Source organism: Haemorhous mexicanus, assembly GCF_027477595.1.
Source record: "Haemorhous mexicanus isolate bHaeMex1 chromosome 32 unlocalized genomic scaffold, bHaeMex1.pri SUPER_32_unloc_2, whole genome shotgun sequence".
NCBI classification, from domain to species: Eukaryota; Metazoa; Chordata; class Aves; order Passeriformes; family Fringillidae; genus Haemorhous; species Haemorhous mexicanus.
The window spans coordinates 149,975-168,747 of NW_026775983.1; the positions used below are offsets into that span (position 1 = coordinate 149,975).

An 18,773-nucleotide genomic window follows, 5' to 3' on the forward strand; every position below is an offset into this window, starting at 1 on the left:
GACTGGGATGAACTGGGATGGGACTGGGAGGGACTGGGATGGACTGGGAGGGACTGGGAGGGACTGGGAGGGACTGGGAGGGACTGGGATGGACTGGGAGGGACTGGGATGGACTGGGGGGGACTGGGAGGGACTGGGATGGACTGGGATGGGACTGGGAGGGACTGGGAGGGACTGGGATGGACTGGGAGGAACTGGGATGGACTGGGATGGACTGGGAGGGGACTGGGAGGGACTGGGATGGACTGGGATGGACTGGGAGGGACTGGGAGCACTGGGAGCACTGGGACCCCCCCCCCAGCAGCTGTTCCCAGAATCCTTTGCTGGAATTTCCCCCCTCTCCCCTCCCCCCCACAACAGCTGCGGAGGGGGCGTGGTCTCACCCTGACCCCACCCCTTCATTTGCATAAAGATAAATATTCATTACCATCCATTAAAACCACCCGGGGGGGTCAAAACCGGCCCCAAATTGCCCAAAATTGACCGAAATTCCAAAAAATTCCCCAAAATTTCCCTCAAATTCCCCCCAAATTGCCGAAATCGCCCCAGATTCCCCCAAAATCTCCCCAAAGCTCCCAAAATCCCCCCCAAAATCCCCAAATTTCGCCCCCAAATTCCCCCAAATCCCCAAAACTCCCCCAAAATCCCCAAAACTCCCCCAAAATCCCCAAATTTCTTTCAAATTTCCCCCCAAATTCCCCCAAAACTCCCAAAATTTCCCCATAACTCCCCCCAAAACTCCCAAAATCCCCCCAAAATCCCCAAATTTCTTCCAAATTTCCTCCAAAATTCCCCCAAATTCCCACATTTCCCCCCAGATCCCCACTAAATCCCCCCCAAATCTCCCCAAAATTCCCAAATCCCCCCAAATCCTCCCAAATCCCCAAATTTCTCCCCAAACCCTCCCAAAATTCGCAATTTTTGCCCCCAAACTCCCACATTCCCCCCCAAAATCCCCCCAAAATTCCCGTTTTTCCCCAGAATCCCCCAAATCCCCCCAAAATTCAAAATTTTCCCCGTAAATCCCAAAATTTCCCCCAAACCCCCCCAAAAAATCCCGAATTTTCACCCCGATTCCTCCCAAATTGCCCCCAAAACTCCCAAATTCCGCCCCAAAATCCCCGAATTTCTTCCAAATCTCCCCCAAACTCCCCCTAAAATTCCCAAAATTCCCCAAAATTCCCCCAAAAATCCCAATTTTTCCCTCTCCCGGTTCCCACCGCTCCGCTCGGCTCCTTCTGGTCGCTCCCGAATCCCCCCCGGACCCTCCCAAAATCCCGAAATTCCCGGGACCTCCCCCCTCCAGGGGGGGGTTCCAGGGGGGCTCCCGGACCCCGAATTCCCGCGGGAATTCCCAAGGGAAAAATTCCCAAAATTTCCCCCCCCGCCCCCTAAAAAAAAGGAAAAAAAAAATCCCGAAATTTTGGGGTTTTTGAGGGAGGGAAAAAGCTCAAAAATGCGATTTTTGGGGAGATTTTTATTCCCAAAATTCTCATTTTTAGCATCTTTTTTTTCCCAAAATTCCCATTTTTATTCCTCCAAAATTACAATTTTGGGACATTTATTCCCAAATTCCCCCAAAATTCCCATTTTTGGGACCCTTTTAGCCCCAAAATTCCCATTTTTGGGAGCTTTTTAGTCCCAAAATTCCCTTTTTTGGGACACTTTTATTCCTAAAATTCCCATTTTGGGAGCTTTTTATTCCCAAATTCCCATTTCTGGCACTTTTCCCCCCCAAAAACCTCCCAAAATTCCCATTTTTATTCCCAAATTCCCCCAAAAATTACAATTTTGGGACTTTTTATTCCCCAAATTTCCCATTTTTATGATTTTTATTCATAATTCCCCTAAAAATCTTATTGTTGAGATCCTTTTATTCCCAAAATTCTCATTTTTGTGAAGCTTTTTTGCCCCCAAACCCCAAAAATTCCCATTTTTATTCCCAAATCCCCCCAAAATTCCAATCTTGGCACCACTTGATCCCAAAAATTCCCGGTTTGGTGACATTTTATTCCCAAAATTCCAATTTTTGGACTCTTTTTAGTCCCAAACTCCCCTAAAAATCCAATTTCGGGACCATTTTTATTCCCAAAATTTCCCATTTTTGGGACATTTTATTCCCAAAAATTCCCGTTTTTCACACTTTTATCCCAAAATTCCCATTTTTGGGGAATTTTCCCCCCAAATTCCCGTTTTTTCACCCCAAAATTTCCTTTTTTTTCCTCCTCCCTCCCCCCCCCGGTTCCCTCCCCTCCCCCCAAAGGGGGGGTGGAGATGGGAACGGTCACGTGACCCCGCAGCTGCCGCCCCTCCCCCCCCCCGGCTGCTCCAGGAACAGCTGGAAAAGGGGGGGAGGGGGGAGGGGAGATTTCCTAATTAACTCCTAATTAATAATAATAATTCATTAATTATTCATCCTTATTAGTCGCTATTTCCTAATTATTAGTCATGATTTCCCCATAATTTCCTAATTATTTCCCGTTAATAATCACAATTTCCAATTTTTTATTACTATTTCCTAATTAATAGCCATTATTAGCCATGATCATCCCCATGAATTAGCAATGATTAGCTATAATTACCCATTAATTAGCTATTAATATGCCATTAATTAGCCACAATATATTATAATAATAATATTAGCCCTAATTATTATTACTACCCCTATTAATTAGCGATAATTAGCCATTATTACCCGGTTATTAGCCGTATTTACCCATTAATTGGCTCTAATTAGCCATTATCCCCAATATCATTAATTATTAGCGCCTTCTCCCCCTTCCCTATCATCAAACCGCGCCCACTCATTTGCATAACCCCGCCCTCTATCGAGACCAGCCACGTCAATCATCCGCCATAACCCCGCCCCCTCCCCGCCAAAACCCTTTTCCGCTCCCCTCATGGCTAAACCCCGCCTTCCACTCCTCTAAACCAATCAGCGCTGTCGCTAGGGGAGGAGCAGCCAATCAGCGGTGGCGGCGTACGAGGGGCGTGGCTTCGCTGCCGTGAGGGGGAGGTGGCGGCCGCCATTTTAGAGGCGGCTGAGGGAGAGCGGGGAGGGGACGTATGGAGGCCATAGGGGCTCTATAGGGGCGGTTTGGGGGTTCCAAATGGGGCTGGGGGCTTCTAAAAGGGACCCCAGGGGGGTTTCATGGGGTTTGAGGGGGGTATAGAACGTGTGGGGGGCGGGGTGGGCGTGAGGGTGTGTGGGGCCTGTATGGGATCTATAGGGGATCTGTATGGGATCTATAGGGGGGGGATTTTTGGGGATATCCGGAGTGGTTTTTGGGGATATCCGGAACGTATGGATGGAGGGTGGGGGGAGGGGAAGGGAGGGGGGTGGGGGTTTGATGGTACCTATGGAGGGGGGAGGGTGATCTATAGGGGATCTATAGGCGGAGGAAATCTAGAAGGGGGGATTTGGGGAATATCCGGAGTGGTTTCTGGGGATATCCGGAACCTATGGGGGCTATAGGGTACTTTGGGGGAGGGGGTGGTTGGGCCCTATATGGGACCTATATGGGATTTTTTGGGGGTGGTTGGGCCCTATATGGGACCTATATGGGATTTTTTGGGGGTGGTTGGGATCTATATGGGACCTATATGGGATTTTTTGGGGGTGGTTGGGCCCTATGGGGTCTATAGGGGACTTTGTGGGGGGGGTTGGGCCCTATATGGGACCTATATGGGGTCTATAGGGGACTTTGAGGGGGGGTTGGGCCCTATAGGGGATTTTTGAGGGGGGGTTGGGTCCTATATGGGACCTAAGGGGTCTATAGGGGACTTTGAGGGGGGGATGGGACCTCTGGGGGGATTTTTGAGGGGGGGGTTGGGCCCTATATGGGACCTATATGGGGTCTATAGGGGACTTTGAGGGGGGGGTTGGGCCCTATAGGGGATTTTTGAGGGGGGGGTTGGGCCCTATATGGGACCTATGGGGTCTATAGGGGACTTTGAGGGGGGGATGGGCCCTATAGGGGATTTTTGAGGGGGGGGTTGGGCCCTATATGGGACCTATATGGGGTCTATAGGGGACTTTGAGGGGGGGTTGGGCCCTATAGGGGATTTTTGAGGGGGGGGGGTTGGGCCCTATATGGGACCTATGGGGTCTATAGGGGACTTTGAGGGGGGGATGGGACCTCTAGGGGGATTTTTGAGGGGGGGGTTGTGCCCTATATGGGACCTATATGGGGTCTATAGGGGACTTTGAGGGGGGGTTGGGCCCTATAGGGGATTTTTGAGGGGGGGGTTGTGCCCTATATGGGACCTATGGGGTCTATAGGGGACTTTGAGGGGGGGGGATGGGACCTATAGGGGATTTTTGAGGGGGGGGTTGGGCCCTATATGGGACCTATGGGGTCTATAGGGGACTTTGAGGGGGGTGGACCTTCTATGGGATCCATAGGGGGGATTTAAAGGTTTTTTTGGGGGGGATTTTGGGGGGAGTGGACCCTATATGAAACCTATAGGGGGGATTGGAGGGGTCTATAGGGGACTTGGAGGGACCTGTGGGGGCTATAGGGGACTTTGAGGGGGGGTCTGGGGGACCTTATGGGGTCTATAGGGGACCTAAAGGGGGGGTTATGGGATCTATAGGGAACAGTGGGGTTCTATGGGGGGGTTAAAGGGATTTGGGGGGGGTTGGGGGTCCTATATGGGACCTATAGGGGGGTTATGGGATCTATAGGGGAAATGGGGTTCTATAGGGGATGTGAGGGGTCTATAGGGGGGTTTGGGGGAGGTTATGGGATCTATAGGGGGGGTTGGGATCCTATGGGGGACATTGGGGCCCTGTGGGGGACATTGGGATTCCATAGGGGACATTGGGGCTCTATAGGGGATCCATAGGTGATTCCCTGAGGGGGGTGGGGTGGGATTCACAGGGTTCCATAGGGGATCTATAGGTGACCCGTTGTGGGTTCCATGGGGAATTCATTGGGGTCCCATCGGTGATTCCATAGGGGATCTATAAGGGATCCATAGGGGATCTATAAGGGATCCATAGGGGCTCCCGGAGGGGATCTATAAGGGATCCATGGGGAATCCATTGGGGTCCCATTGGTGATTCCATAGGGGATCTGTGAGGGATCCATAGGGGATCTATAAGGGATCCATGGGGGTTTCCATAGGGGATCCCACTGGTCCATCGGGGGTCCCATAGATGATCTATAGGGGATCTACAAGGGATGATTGCGTAGGGGATCTATAAGGGATCCATGGGGAATCCATTGGGGTCCCATTGGTGATTCCATAGGGGATCTATGAGGGATCCATGGGGAATCCATAGCTGATCCATAGGGGGTCCTACTGGTCCATAGGGGGTCCCATAGATGATCTATAGGGGATCTATAAGGGATGATTGCATAGGGGGATCTATAAGGGATCCATGGGGAATCCATTGGGGTCCCATTGGTGATTCCATAGGGGATCTATAAGGGATCCATAGGGGTTTCCATAGGGGATCCCACTGGTCCATAGGGGTCCCATTGATGATCTATAGGGGATCTATAAGGGATCCATGGGGAAGCCATAGGGGATCCATAGGGGCTCCCATAGGGGATCCATAGGGGATCTATGAGGGATCCATAGGGGCTCTATAGGGGCTCCAGAGGCCCTGTCCCCCAGCGGGGGGCGCTGTCCCGTGCGCTGCCCCCGGGGCCGAGGCCACAGCAAGGCCGGGGTCACCTACGGCCGGGGCCGTATGGATCCCATAGGGGACCCTGTCCTGTAGGGGACCCTGCAGGGGATCCGCCACGGCCCCGGCACACGCCGGCCCCTACACACCCTATAGATCCTATAGGGGATCCTGGATCTGGAACATCCCAAACTCCCCTAATAGGAAATCCCCCTATGGAAAAACTCGAGTCTTCTATAGGGGATCCCTAAATTCCCCTATAGAAAATCCCAAATTCCCCTATAGAAAATCAAAAATCCCCTATGGAAAATCAAAATCCCCCTATGGAAAAACTCGAGTCTTCTATAGGGGATCCCTAAATTCCCCTATAGAAAATCCTGAATTCCCCTATGGAAAACCCCAAATCCCCCTATGGAAAATCAAAAATCCCCCTATGGAAAATCTGAAATTCCTCTATAGAAAAATCCCAAATTCCCCTATGGGAATTCTCAAATCCCCTATAGAAAAATCCCAAATTCCCCTATGGAAAACCCCAAATCCCCTATGGAAATTTCCCCTATAGAAAACTCCGAATCCCCTCTGGAAAATCCCAAATTTCCCTATAGAAAACCCCAACTCCCCCTATAGAAAACCCCAAATCCCCTATGGAAAATTCCCCTGTAGAAAACTCCGAATCCCCTCTGGAAAATCCTGAATTCCCCTATGGAAAACCCCAAATCCCCTATAGAAATTCCCCTATAGAAAACCCCAAATGCCTCCGGAGGAAGGCCCGGATCCGAGCCCAGGTAAGGAGGAAAATCCGGGAATTTTGGGGGGAAAAAAATGGAATTTTTTGGGGGGGAAAAAAGGGAATTTTGGGGAAAAAATAAATTGGAATTTTTTAGGGGGAAAATGGTAAAATTTGGGGGAAAAATCCTGGAATTTTAGGGAAAAAAATTGGAATTTTAGGGGAAAATGCTGGAATTTTGGGGAAAATTTTGAATTTTTTGGGGGAAAAAATTATTTTTTGAGGGTAAAAATGGTGGAATTTTGGGGAAAATTGGAGGAATTTTGGCAAAAAAAATCCTGGAATTTTTCGGGAAAAAAAATCTTGGAAATTTAGGAATAAAATGGATTTTGGGGGAAAACAGCCTGGAGGTTGGAATTCCCAGAATTCTGGGATTTTTGGGGAATTTTGGGATTTTTTTCTGGGAATTTTGGGGAATTTTGGGGGGAATATTTTGGGGGATTTTAGGGATTTTTTGGGAATTTTTTGGGAATTCTTTGGGAATTTCGGGAGGGGGTTTCTTGGGGAATATTTGGGGTTTTTTTTTTAATTTTTGAGGATTTCTTGCTGGAATTTTAGGGAAGTTTTGGGGGAATTTTTTAAGAATTTTTGGGGATTTTTGGGGGAAAAATTTTTGGAATTTTTGGGGTAATTTGGGGAAAATTCTGAGGATTTTTCTTTTAATTTTTGGGGAATTTTTGGGATTTTTTGGGGAATTTTAGGACCCCTCCCCCAAAGGCGTGGGGGTCTCCCGTGGCCCCTCCACGTAAGAACCGGAGGCAGAAAATTGGGACAAAATTCCCCAAATTTGGGAAATTCCCGGAATTCCCACGGGAACGACCCCGGGAATGGAGCCCGACAAAAATTTGGGGGGGAAAAATGAGAATTTTTGGCGTTTTGAGGTGAAATTTTGGGAATAAATTTGGGATTTTTGGATGAATTTTGGGGTGAAATTTGGGATTTTCGGGGTGAAAGTTTGGGATTTTTTGATTAAAAAAATTTAATATTTTCGGGGTGAAATTTTGGGATTTTTTTGATTTAAAAAATTTGGGATTTTTTGGGTTAAATTTCAGGAATTTTGTGTCATTTTGGGGTCTCTCCCTCACCCCCTTGCAGGTCGAGGCCACCGAGGGACAAAATCCGGAGCAAAAAATGGAATTTTGGGGCTTTTTTTGGAGCTTTTTTTAGGGAATTTTGGAGCCCTTTTTTAGGGAATATTTAAAATTTTGGGGGGCTTTTTTCCCCTTTTTTTGAGGCTTTTTGGGGGCTTTTAAATGATTTTTTTTTCAATTTTTTTGGAGCCTTTTTTGGTGACCATTTCCCATCTTTAAAGAAAAATCCTTCATTTCGCTGCATTTCTTTCAATAAACCTTAATAAAAATTCAAACTTAAATTTATTTAAATGAATTCTTTCCCCCAAAAATTCCCAATTTCCCCTCTCAAAAAAATCCCAAATTTTCCCCCCAAAATCCCAATTTTTTCCCTAAAAATTCCCTTTTTTCCCCCAAAAAATTCCCTCTTTCCTCCCCCCCAAAAAAATCACATTTTTTCCTTCGCTAATTCCCGTGGTTTCTCCCAAAAAAATCCTATTTACCCCCAAAAATCCTTTTTTTTTCCCCCCAAATAATCCCATTTTTCCCCCCAAAAAATCCCGTTTTTTCCCCAAACCCCCCCCATTTTTTCCGCCAAAAATTCCCATTATTTTCCCTCTGCATTTCCCGTGTTTTCCCCCATAAAATTCCCGGCTTTTCCCCCGAAATTCCCAATTTTTTCCCCCGCCAATGACGCAAAATCCGTGACTCAAAATTCGGGAATTTCCCCAATTCCGCTCCAAGTGGGCGTGGCCTCCCACAAGTCCCACCCCTCCGCTCTCCGCCAATCAAATCGCGTCGTGGGCGTGGCCTCCACCCTCTTGTTATAACCCCGAGGCCGCGGGTTCGAATCCCGGCATTTCCTTTTCCGCCATGTCGATGGTAGCGGCGGTCGCGGCCACCTCGAGGTGTCCGGGGCGAATTTGGGGACATCTCGAGGGTGTCCCCAAAGGGGTGGCACCGTCCCCACCTCGTCACTTCACCTTCGAACCCCTCCCGCCGCCCCCCGGCCCTTCCAGGCCCCGGCGGCGCCATCGGCGCGTTCTTTATCCGCCCGCTGTGAGTATGGGAGGGAATTTTTGGGGGGGTTTTATCCTAAATTTGGAGGTTTTGGGGTGGTTTGCGTCATCTTATATCCCTTATGTCCCCTATAGATGTCAGATGTCACTTATAGCTTCACCTAAACCCCCCTGAACTTGCCCAAATTCACCCCAAACTTGTAAAATTCGCCCCAAACTTTTCCCAAATTCGCCTCAAACTATTAAAATTTGCCCCAAATTTCCCAAACTCGCCCTGATCTCCCTCAAAACGGCCCCGAACCCTCTCAAATCTGCCCTAAACCTCCCTAAACTTCCCCAAATTCGCCCTAAATCCCCCAAACTCGTCCTAAACTTTCCCAAATTTGCCCTAAACTTCCCCAAATTCACCCTAAGTCCCCAAAACTCATCCTAAACTTCCCCAAATTCACCCTAAATCCCCCCCAACTGGTCCTAAACTCCCTCAAATTCTCCCTAAATCCCCCCAAACTCCCTTAAATCCCCCCAAACTCCCCGTCCCCAAGCCCCCTACACCCCCCAAATCCCCTTAGATCCCTCTAAACCCCCCAAATCCCCTATAGGTCCCCCCCAAACCCCTCCCAAATTCCAAATTCCTGGAATTCCCCGGCCGGAATCCAAAATTGGCCTCCTTTCCTGGAGGGGTGGGGGAGGCTGAGTCACTTCCACCCTCTCCGCTCTGACTCAGCCTTTCCTGGCGCCCTCGGGGGAGGATTTGGACCCTTCCCTTCTCCAGGCTGGGATTTATTTGCCCAAAAAGGAAGAATTTTTTATCCCAGAGTGGGAATTATTTACCCCAAAATTGGAATTATTTGCCCCAGGGGAGGTTAGTTCCCCCAAACCTTTTGTGAAGCTAAGCAGGGTCCACCCGGGTCGCCCCTTGGATGGGTTCCGCAATGTAACTAACCAATTATTTATCCCAAAAAGGGACCTTTTTCCCCCAAAAATCCTGAGTGGGATTTATTTACCCTAAAAAGAGCAAATTTTTATCCCAGAGTGGGAATTATTTACCCCAAAATTGGAATTATTTGCCCCAGGGGGTGTTAATTCCCCCAAACCTTTTGTGAAGCTAAGCAGGGTCCGCCCGGGTCACCCCTTGGTTGGGTTCCCCAACCTGACCTAGAAGGGACTTTTCCCCCCCAAAATGGATTTATTTTCCTCCCCCAAAAGGGAATTTTATCCCAAAATGGGATCTATTTGCCCCAAAATGGGATTTATTTGCCCCAAAATTGGAATTATCTGCCCCAGGGGGTGTTAATTCCCCCAAACCTTTTTTGAAGCTAAGCAGGATCCGCCCGGGTCACCCCTTGGATGGGTTCCCCATCTCTAATCCCACCTCCCACACTTTTCCCACCGCAAAATTTTCCCAAAATTCCGTGAATTTCCCCCAAAATTCCAGAAATTTCCCCCATCCCTATGATCCCTGACCCCAACTCTGAAACTTTTCCCCCTTTCCAGGTGCGTCGCCCCCTCCCCTCGGAAGAACCCAGCGCCGCCAAGCGCCTCCTGCTGCTCCTCTTGGCCGTGGTGGGCACCCAGATCTACAACGCGCCCGGCGACGTCTCCGATGTCACCTCGGGGGGGACAAGGCCACCCCCAATTCCAGAGGGACCCCAAATTCCCGCCGGGAGCGCCAACGGGACGACGGCGGTGGCACCCACGGGTGGCTCCTGCCCCTCGTGGTCGGTGTCACCTCCTTGGTCACCTCCTTTGTCACCGCTGTTGTCGCCCCCTGGTGGCGCCAGGACGCGCTGAGGGACCCCCCCTCAACCTTGGGGGCGGCACCCGGGACTGCCATGCCCTCCTGGATTAATTAACGAGGTTGTTAATTAATTAAGAAGAGCTCCACGTGTTGGAAGGAACCAATCGATGTTGGACGATCCCAGTTTGGAACTGGGAGGACTGGAAAGGGGCGGAGTCATGGATGGAGTGGGGGGTTTCCCATTCCCTCATTAATTAGCTGGTTAATTAGCCCCTAATTAATGACCAGCTCATTAATTAGCTCACAATGAAGGTGGGAACAAGCCCCAGGTTGGAATTTTGAGGTTGCTCAATCCCAGTTTGGAACTGGGAGCACTGGAAAGGGGCGTGGTCAGGATGGCCTCGTTAACAAGGTGTTAATTAACGAGGTCACCTCTACCTCAGCTTCAGCGCCTGTGGCTGCTGAATTTATTCATTATTAATTATTTATATTATTTATTAATATTTATTTGTCATTATTTATTTGCTACTATTTATTAATTATTTATTGATTAATTACCTCTGGATTATTTATTGTAATTCCATTTTGGGATGTATTTAATATTTTAATTAATTAAACTCATCAATTGAATTAATTAACAGGGGTTGTGTCTTAATTGGAATTTCTTGTGCTCAGAATGAGAGAGGAGAAAATGATGAAAAAAATCCCAATTTTTGACCATTTTATCCCGAAGTTTTTACATAAAATAACGAGAAAATTCCAAATTTTTGGCATTTCCAGCCCAAGTCGGATTTTTATTGACCCGACACAGAAAATACAAAGTCACAAAAGTAACAAAAAAAAAAAAAAAAACAAAAAATTCAAATTTTCATTTAAAAAAAGGCAAAAAAAGTTTTAAAAAAACCTCAATTTCGCTCCATTTTTTTGGGGAAAAAAACCCAAAAAAATTTTTTAAAAAATCCAATTTTTCCTTCCAAACCCACATTGGGTGGAATTCTTTACCCAGATTTGGGATTTTTTTTCCCAAATTCTGATTTTTTTTCCCCTAAAATTTAATTTTTTCCCCAAATTTTGAGGTTTATTCCCCCAAACTTCGCAATTTTTCCCCCAAATTTTTAAGGTTTCTGCCAATTTTTTAAGGGTTTTTTCCCCCCAATTTTTCAGTTTCTTCCTTGGAATTTCAAGGTTTTCCCTGAATTTTGACATTTTTCCTGATTTATGGGGTTTTTCCCCAAATTTGGGGGGATTTTTCCCAATTTTTGGGGATTTTTCCCAGATTTTTTTGTGGTTTTTTTCCCAAATTTTGGGGGTTTTATCCCCAGATTTTTGGGGATTTTTCCCAATTTTTTTCGTGTTTTTTTCCCAAGTTTTGGGGGTTTTATCCCCAGATTTTTGGGGATTTTTCCCAATTTTTTTGTGGTTTTTCCCCAGATTTTTGGGGATTTTTCCCAATTTTTTTGTGGTTTTTCCCCAGATTTTTGGGGATTTTTCCCAATTTTTTTTGTGTTTTTTCCCCAAATTTACCAATTGGAGGGTTGGGAGGATGCCCCAGTGTTGGGTTGGCCACGCCCAGTTGGGCACTGGGAGCACTGGGAGCACTGGGAATGCTGGGAATTCCCCCTCCAGTCATTAATTAGCCAATTAACCAACCCCTAATTAATTAGAGATGGTTAATTAGCCAGGAGAATGGAACGGGACCAAACCAAGGGTGGGGGTTGGGTTGGCCACGCACAGTTGGGCACTGGGAGCACTGGGAGCACTGGGAATGATGGGAATTCCTCATCTTCCCAGTTAATTAATGACTGGATTCACCCCTAATTAATTAGAGATGGTTAATTAGCTCTCAGAACTCAATGGGACCAAGCCAAGGGTGGGGGTTGGGTTGGCCAAGCCCAATTGGGCACTGGGAGCACTGGGAGCACTGGGAATGACCGGAACCCTGGAATGATGGGAATTCCTCACCTCCCCTCCTAATTAATGACAGGATTCGTCCCTAATTAATTAGAGATGGTTAATTAGCTCTCAGGACTCAATGGGACCAAGCCAAGCTGGGGGTTGGGTTGGCCAAGCCCAGTTGGGCACTGGGAGCACTGGGAGCACTGGGAACCCCCCGGCACCACCAGAATCCCCCTCATCTCTCCCCCCTCTAATTCCCCCAATCAATCAACCCCTAATTAACCCCCAGCCCTTAATTACCCACCGGAAACCCCGGGAACGCCCGGCCCGGCAACGCCAACGCCCAGGGCAGCTCCAACGGCGCCGGCACGGCCGAGGAGCCCGGGAACGCCGGGAAGGCCGAGGAGGAGGAGGAGGAGGAGGAAGCAGCAGCAGCAAAAGAGGAAGAAGAAGAGGAGAAGGAAGAGGAGGAGGAGGAAGAGAAGGAGGAAGACGAGGAGGAGGAGGCGGCGCCGGCTTTGCCGTGGGTGCGGCGGTGCCGGTTGAGGTGCGAGCTGCGGCTGAAGCGCTTCCCGCACTCGCGGCACTCGTAGGGCTTCTCGCCGGTGTGGACGCGCCGGTGGATGGTGAGCTCGGAGCGCTGGATGAAGCTCTTGCCGCACTCGGAGCACTGGAAGGGTTTCTCGCCCAGGTGCGTCCTCTGGTGGGTCAGGAGGTTGGAGGAGACGCTGAAGCACTTCCCGCACTCCCGGCACGCGTAGGGTTTCTCGCCGGTGTGCATCCGGCGGTGGATGGTGAGGTCGGATTTTTGGATGAAGCCTTTGGAGCAATCCTGGCACTTGTAGGGTTTCTCGCCGGTGTGGATGCGCCGGTGCTTCACCAACGCCGAGCGCTGCCCGAAGCTTTTCCCGCACTCTTGGCATTTGTAGGGTTTTTCCGGTGCCGGCGCCGCTTCCGGTTGCCGCCCGCAATCCTGGCACAACCCCCGGCTGCTTTTCCCGCAATCCAGACATTTCGGCGAGGCCGAACCGCCGGCGGCGCCGCCGACGCCGCCGTGAGACCGCTGGTGCTTCAACAACGCCGCGCCTTGACCGAAACACCGCCCGCACTGCCCGCACTGGAACAACCTCCCGTGCCGGTGAGCCGCCAAAAACCCGGCCAGGTGCTCGGGGCAGCGGTAGGAGGCGCGTTCGGCCGCGTGGATTTTCCGGTGCCGGTCCAGGTGGGAGCTGACGCTGAAGCTCTTGCCGCACTCGCCGCAGGAGTACGGCCGCTCGCCGGTGTGGACGCGCTGGTGGCGCTCCAGGTCGGAGCGTTGGATGAATCCCTTGCCGCAGTCGCCGCAGGCGAAGGGGCGCTCGCCGGTGTGGATGCGCCGGTGCTGCGTCAGGTTGGAGCCGCGGCTGAAGCTCTTGCCGCAGTCGCCGCAGCGGTGCGGCCGCTCCCCGCTGTGGGTTTTGCGGTGTTTCGCCAACGCCGAGCGTTGCCCGAAGCTCTTCCCGCAATCGCCGCAACGGAACGGCGCCGATTCCGCCAGCACCGCCGGCGACGCCGCCGCCGCCGTCTTGGTTTTATGTTGTTCTGGCGGGCCCGGCCCGCCGGCGTGGATCCGGCGGTGCCGATCCAGGTGGGAGCTGACGCTGAAGCGTTTGCCGCAGTCGGCGCAGGCGTAGGGCCGCTCGCCGGTGTGGACGCGCCGGTGCCGCGCCAGGTCGGAGCGCTGGATGAAGCCTTTGCCGCAGTCGCCGCAGCGGTGCGGCCTCTCCCCGGTGTGGATGCGCCGGTGCTGCGCCAGGTTGGAGCCGCGGCTGAAACCTTTGCCGCAGTCGGCGCAGCGGTGAGGTTTGTCGGATTCGGCGCCGCCGCGGCAGCGCCGGCAGCGCTGGGAGCAGCGCCGGGGTTTGGCCGGGGTTTTGGCGCATTCCGAGCAGCTCCCGGCGGCGTTTTGGGTCTTTGGGGTGGCCGGAGGGTCGGGGTCGGTCGGGGGTTGCGGTGAGGGAGGGTCTTGGGTGGTCGGAGGGGTGGGGTCGTCTTCGGGGCCGCTGCCGGCGCCGGCGCCTGCAGGGGGATGGGAGGGAATGAATGAGATCCCAAACTCTTCCATGATTCCATGGGTTGAGTTGGGGTTGAGCGTTGACCTTGGCCATGGATCCGTTGACCCCAAAATTCCAAGAAAACCCCAAATTTTTCCATGGATTCCATGGGTTGGGTTGGGGTTGGTCATTGACCTTGGCCATGGATCCCCAAAGAATCCCAAACTCTTCCATGATTCCATGGGTTGGGTTGGGGTTGGTCGTTGACCTTGGCCATGGATCCCCAAAAAATCCCAAACTCTTCCATGATTCCATGGATGGGGTTGGGGTTGGTCGTTGACCTTGGCCATGGATCCGTTGAACCCAAAATTCCAAGAAAACCTCAAATTTTCCATGGATTCCATGGGTTGGGTTGGGGTTGACCGTTGACCTTGGCCATGGAATCGTTGACCCCAAAATTCCAAAAAAAACCCCAAATTTTCCATGGATTCCATGGGTTGGGTTGGGGTTGACCATTGACTTGATGACCCCAAAATTCCCAAAAACTCCCAAATTTTTCCATGGATTCCATGGATGGGGTTGGGGTTGACCATTGACCTTGGCCATGGATCCATCAACCCCCAAATTTCCAAAAAACCCCCAAATTTTCCATGGATTCCATGGGTTGGGTTGGGGTTGACCATTGACCTTGGCCATGGATCCCCAAAAAATCCCAAACTCTTCCATGATTCCATGGATGGGGTTGGGGTTGACCGTTGACTTTGGCCATGGATCCGTTGACCCCAAAATTCCAAGAAAACCCCAAATTTTCCGTGGATTCCATGGATGGGGTTGAGGTTGGCCGTTGACCTTGGCCATGGATCTGTTGACCCCAAATTCCCCCCAAAAAACCCCAAAGTTTTCCATGGAATTCCATGGATGGGGTTGACCATTGACCATTGACTTGATGACCCCCAAAATTCCCAAAAAAACCCCAAATTTTTCCATGGAATTCCATGGAATTTTTTGGGAGGAACCAATTTTTTGGGGGGGGGAAAAACCATTTTTTATAAATTTCTTTTTCATAAAATCCCATTTTTTTAGGGAAATACCCATTTTTTAGGGCAGAAAACACTTTTTTTTGGCAGGGAGGTAATCCCCTTTTTTAATGATAATCATTTGGGAAAAACCTTATTTTTAGGTAATTTTTTGGGGAAAAAAAAAATATTTTTTTTCAGGAAAAAAATCCATTTTTTGGGGAAAAATCCTCTTTTTTGGGGGGGGTGGAATTTTTTGGGAAAAACCAATTTTTGAGGAGAAAAAAACCCTTTTTTTCAGCAAAAAACTCATTTTTTGAGGGAATTTTTTGGGGAAAAATCCTCTTTTTTTGGGGGGGGAAATTTTTTGGGAGAAACCACTTTTTTGGGGGGGGGATTTTTTGGGAAAAACCAATTTTTTTGGGGAAAAAAAACCCTTTTTTTCAGCAAAAACCTCATTTTTTGAGGGAATTTTTTGGGGAAAAATCTGTTTTTTTTAGGGAAATTTTTTTTTGCCGAACTCACCGCCGTCCTTGGCCGCCCTGCGCCGGTTTCGGCGCCGCCCGGCCCGGCCCTGCTCCCGCACCAGCTCCCGCAGCATCTTCTCCACCCGGCTCCTCCCGGCCGTCTGCAGGATCAGCCCCAGCTGCCGGCGCAGCTCCGGCCCCGCCCCTTCCGGCCCCGCCCCTTCCGGCCCCGCCCCTCCCACAGGGGGAGGGGGCGGAGCCGGCGGGGGGGAGGGGCGGGGCTGCTCCCCCTCGGATTCGGCGGCTGGGGAGGTGGGGAAAAAAAAAATGGGGAAAAAATTCCAAAAATTTGGGATTTGAAGGGGATTTTGAGAAGATTCTGGAAAGTTCTGGAGATTTTGGGCTCATTTAATGAAAATTCCAGAAAATTACGAAGATTTTGGGCGGATTTAATAAAAATTCCTGGAAATTCTGGAAAATTTCGAAGATATTGGGCAAATTGATTGAAAATGGATGAAAATTCCAGAAAATTCCGAAGATTTTGGGTGGATTTAATAAAAATTCCTGAAAATTGTGGAAAATTCCGAACATTTTGTGCAAATTTAATGAAAATCGATGAAAATTCCAGAAAATACTGAAGGTTTTGGGTTCAGTAATGAAAATTAATGAAAATTCCAGAAAATTCCAAAGATTTTGGGTTCAGTAATGCAAATCAATGAAAATTCCAGAGAATTCCAAAGATTTTGGGTTCAGTAATGAAAATTGATGAAAATTCCAGAGAACTCCAAAGATTTTGGGCGGATTTGATTTTAAAAATCGATGAAAATTCCGGAAAATTCCAAAATTTTGGGTCAAATTAAAGGAAAAATTCCTGAAAAATCCCAAAGATTTTGGGGGGGGGATTTTAAAGGGAATTCCCGAAATTGCCCCAAAAATTTTTGGTGGAATTTTGGAAGAAATTCCTGGAAATTCTGAAGGTTTTGGGTAAATTGAATTTGGTTAAAGCCTCTCTTGGTTGGGTTGGCCAACTGGAAGAGCCCCAACCCACTTTGGGTTGTGTTGGCCAACTGGAAGAGTCCAACCCTTGACTGGGTTGGCCAACCGAGGTCTTGGTTGGGTTGGCCAACTGGAAGAGTCCAACCCCTTCATGGTTGGATTGACCAACCAGAGCATCCAAACCCTCTCTTGGTTGGGTTGGCCAACTGGAAGAGTCCAACCCTTGACTGGGTTGACCAACCAAGGTCTTGGTTGGGTTGGCCAACTGGAAGAGCCCAAACCCACTTTGGGTTCCGTTGGCCAACTGGAAGAGTCCAACCCCTTCATGGTTGGATTGACCAACCAGAGCATCCAAACCCTCTCTTGGTTGGGTTGGCCAACTGGAAGAGCCCAACCCACTCATGGTTGGATTGGCCAACCAGAGCATCCAAACCCTCTCTTGGTTGCGTTGGCCAACTGGAAGAGTCCAACCCTTGACTGGGTTGGCCAACCGAGGTCTTGGTTGGGTTGGCCAACTGGAAGAGCCCAACCCACTCATGGTTGGATTGACCAACCAGAACATCCAAACCCTCTCTTGGTTGGGTTGGCCAACCATGGTCTTGGTTGGGTTGACCAATTGGAAGAGCCCAAACCCACTCATGGTTGCTTTGGCCAACTGGAAGAGTCCAAACCTTCTCTTGGTTGGGTTGGCCAACTGGAAGAGTCCAACCATGCCCTAGGTTGAGTTGGCCAACTGGCAGAGCCCAACCCCTGACTGGCTTGACCAACCAAGGTCTTGTCTGGGTTGGCCAACCGAGGTCTTGGTTGGGTTGGCCAACTGGAAGAGCCCAAACCCTTCATGGTTGGATTGACCAACCAGAGCATCCAAACCCTCTCTTGGTTGGGTTGGCCAACTGGAAGAGCCCAACCCACTCATGGTTGGATTGACCAACCAGAGCATCCAAACCCTCTCTTGGTTGGGTTGGCCAACTGGAAGAGTCCAACCCTTGATTGGGTTGACCAACCATGGTCTTGGTTGGGTTGACCAACTGGAAGAGTCCAACCCACTCATGGTTGGGTCGGCCAACTGGAAGAGTCCAACCATGTCCTAGGTTGGGTTGACCAACCAAGGTCATGGTTGGGTTGACCAACTGGAATAGCACAAACCCACTCATGGCTGCGTTGGCCAACTGGAAGACCCAACCCCCTCTTGGCCACGCCCCGTTGACTCACCGGCGCCGAGGCCGCGTCTCCGGTGCGATTCGGCGAAGGCGGTGATCCGCGGCCAGCTGATGGCGATCTCCTCGGCTTTTTGGGGCAAAAATTGGGAATTTGGGGGAATTTCGGTGAATTTGGGGAATTTCCAGAGTGGATTTTCCCACCCCCTGCTCCGTTTTGGGGTGAAACCCCCAAATTTTGGGCAAATTTTGGTGATTTAGGGGGAAAATCGTTCCAGGGAAACTGAGGCAGGAAAACTCCCAGATGGGAATTTGGGGGGGGGAGGGGTCCTAAAATTTAAAATTTTTGGGGTTTTTGCCTCAAGAATTCCCCTCCAAAAAAATCCCAAAATTCTCAAAAAATTTTGCTTCGGGAGCTGCCAAAAAATTCCCAAAAATTCCCAAATTTGTTCCTTGGGGAATTCCCAAAATTCCCACCCCCCCCCAAAAAAAAAAAAAAAAATTAAAACCTAAAAATTATTAAAAATATTCCCCAAAAAATCCCAAAATTTCCCCTCCCCAAAAATTATTTTTTGCCCCCAAAATTCTCCACTGGAAACGCCCTCAAAAATTCCCAAAAATTCCCAAAATTTTCCCAAAATTCCCAAATTTCTGGGATGTTCTTACCCAAGGAAATGACGTTCTCGTAATTTTCCTGCATCTTCAGCCCCAAAATCCCCAAATCCGAGCCTGGAAAATCCCAAAAATCCCCCAAATCCCCGTCAGGATCCCCCCAAAATTTGGGAATTTTGGGGCTTTTTGGGGGGAAATTTGAGATAGTTTTGGGGGAATTTTGGGGAAAATTTTGGGATTTTTTGGGATAATTTTGGGGGGGATTTGGGGAATTTTATGGGGAATTTTGGGATAATTTTGGGATGGATTTGGAGAATTTTGGGATCTTTCTGGGGGAAATTTTGGGA

The 18,773-nt window shown here is 49.5% G+C and overlaps 1 protein-coding gene and 1 pseudogene across 3 annotated transcripts; one reads left to right on the top strand and one right to left on the bottom strand.

The window, feature by feature from the left end:
- The first annotated feature begins 4,855 nt into the window (after window positions 1–4,855).
- On the top strand, window positions 4,856–10,883 carry IER3 (immediate early response 3). 3 transcript variants are annotated; one of them, XM_059837353.1, is made up of 4 exons: window positions 4,856–6,122; window positions 6,167–6,181; window positions 6,262–6,420; window positions 10,006–10,883. In XM_059837353.1, exons 1-4 carry the CDS (start codon window positions 6,069–6,071, stop codon window positions 10,300–10,302), a joined length of 525 nt encoding a protein of 174 aa, XP_059693336.1. In that variant the 5' UTR covers window positions 4,856–6,068; the 3' UTR covers window positions 10,303–10,883. The 3 variants fall into 3 exon arrangements, with proteins under 3 accessions (XP_059693336.1, XP_059693338.1, XP_059693337.1); XM_059837355.1 differs by having other exon boundaries at window positions 4,857–6,181; XM_059837354.1 differs by lacking the exons at window positions 4,856–6,122; window positions 6,167–6,181 and adding an exon at window positions 7,518–8,551.
- A 123-nt stretch (window positions 10,884–11,006) lies between these two features.
- LOC132322668 (zinc finger protein 850-like) overlaps window positions 11,007–18,773 on the bottom strand; it is a 10,827-nt pseudogene continuing 3,060 nt past the window's right edge.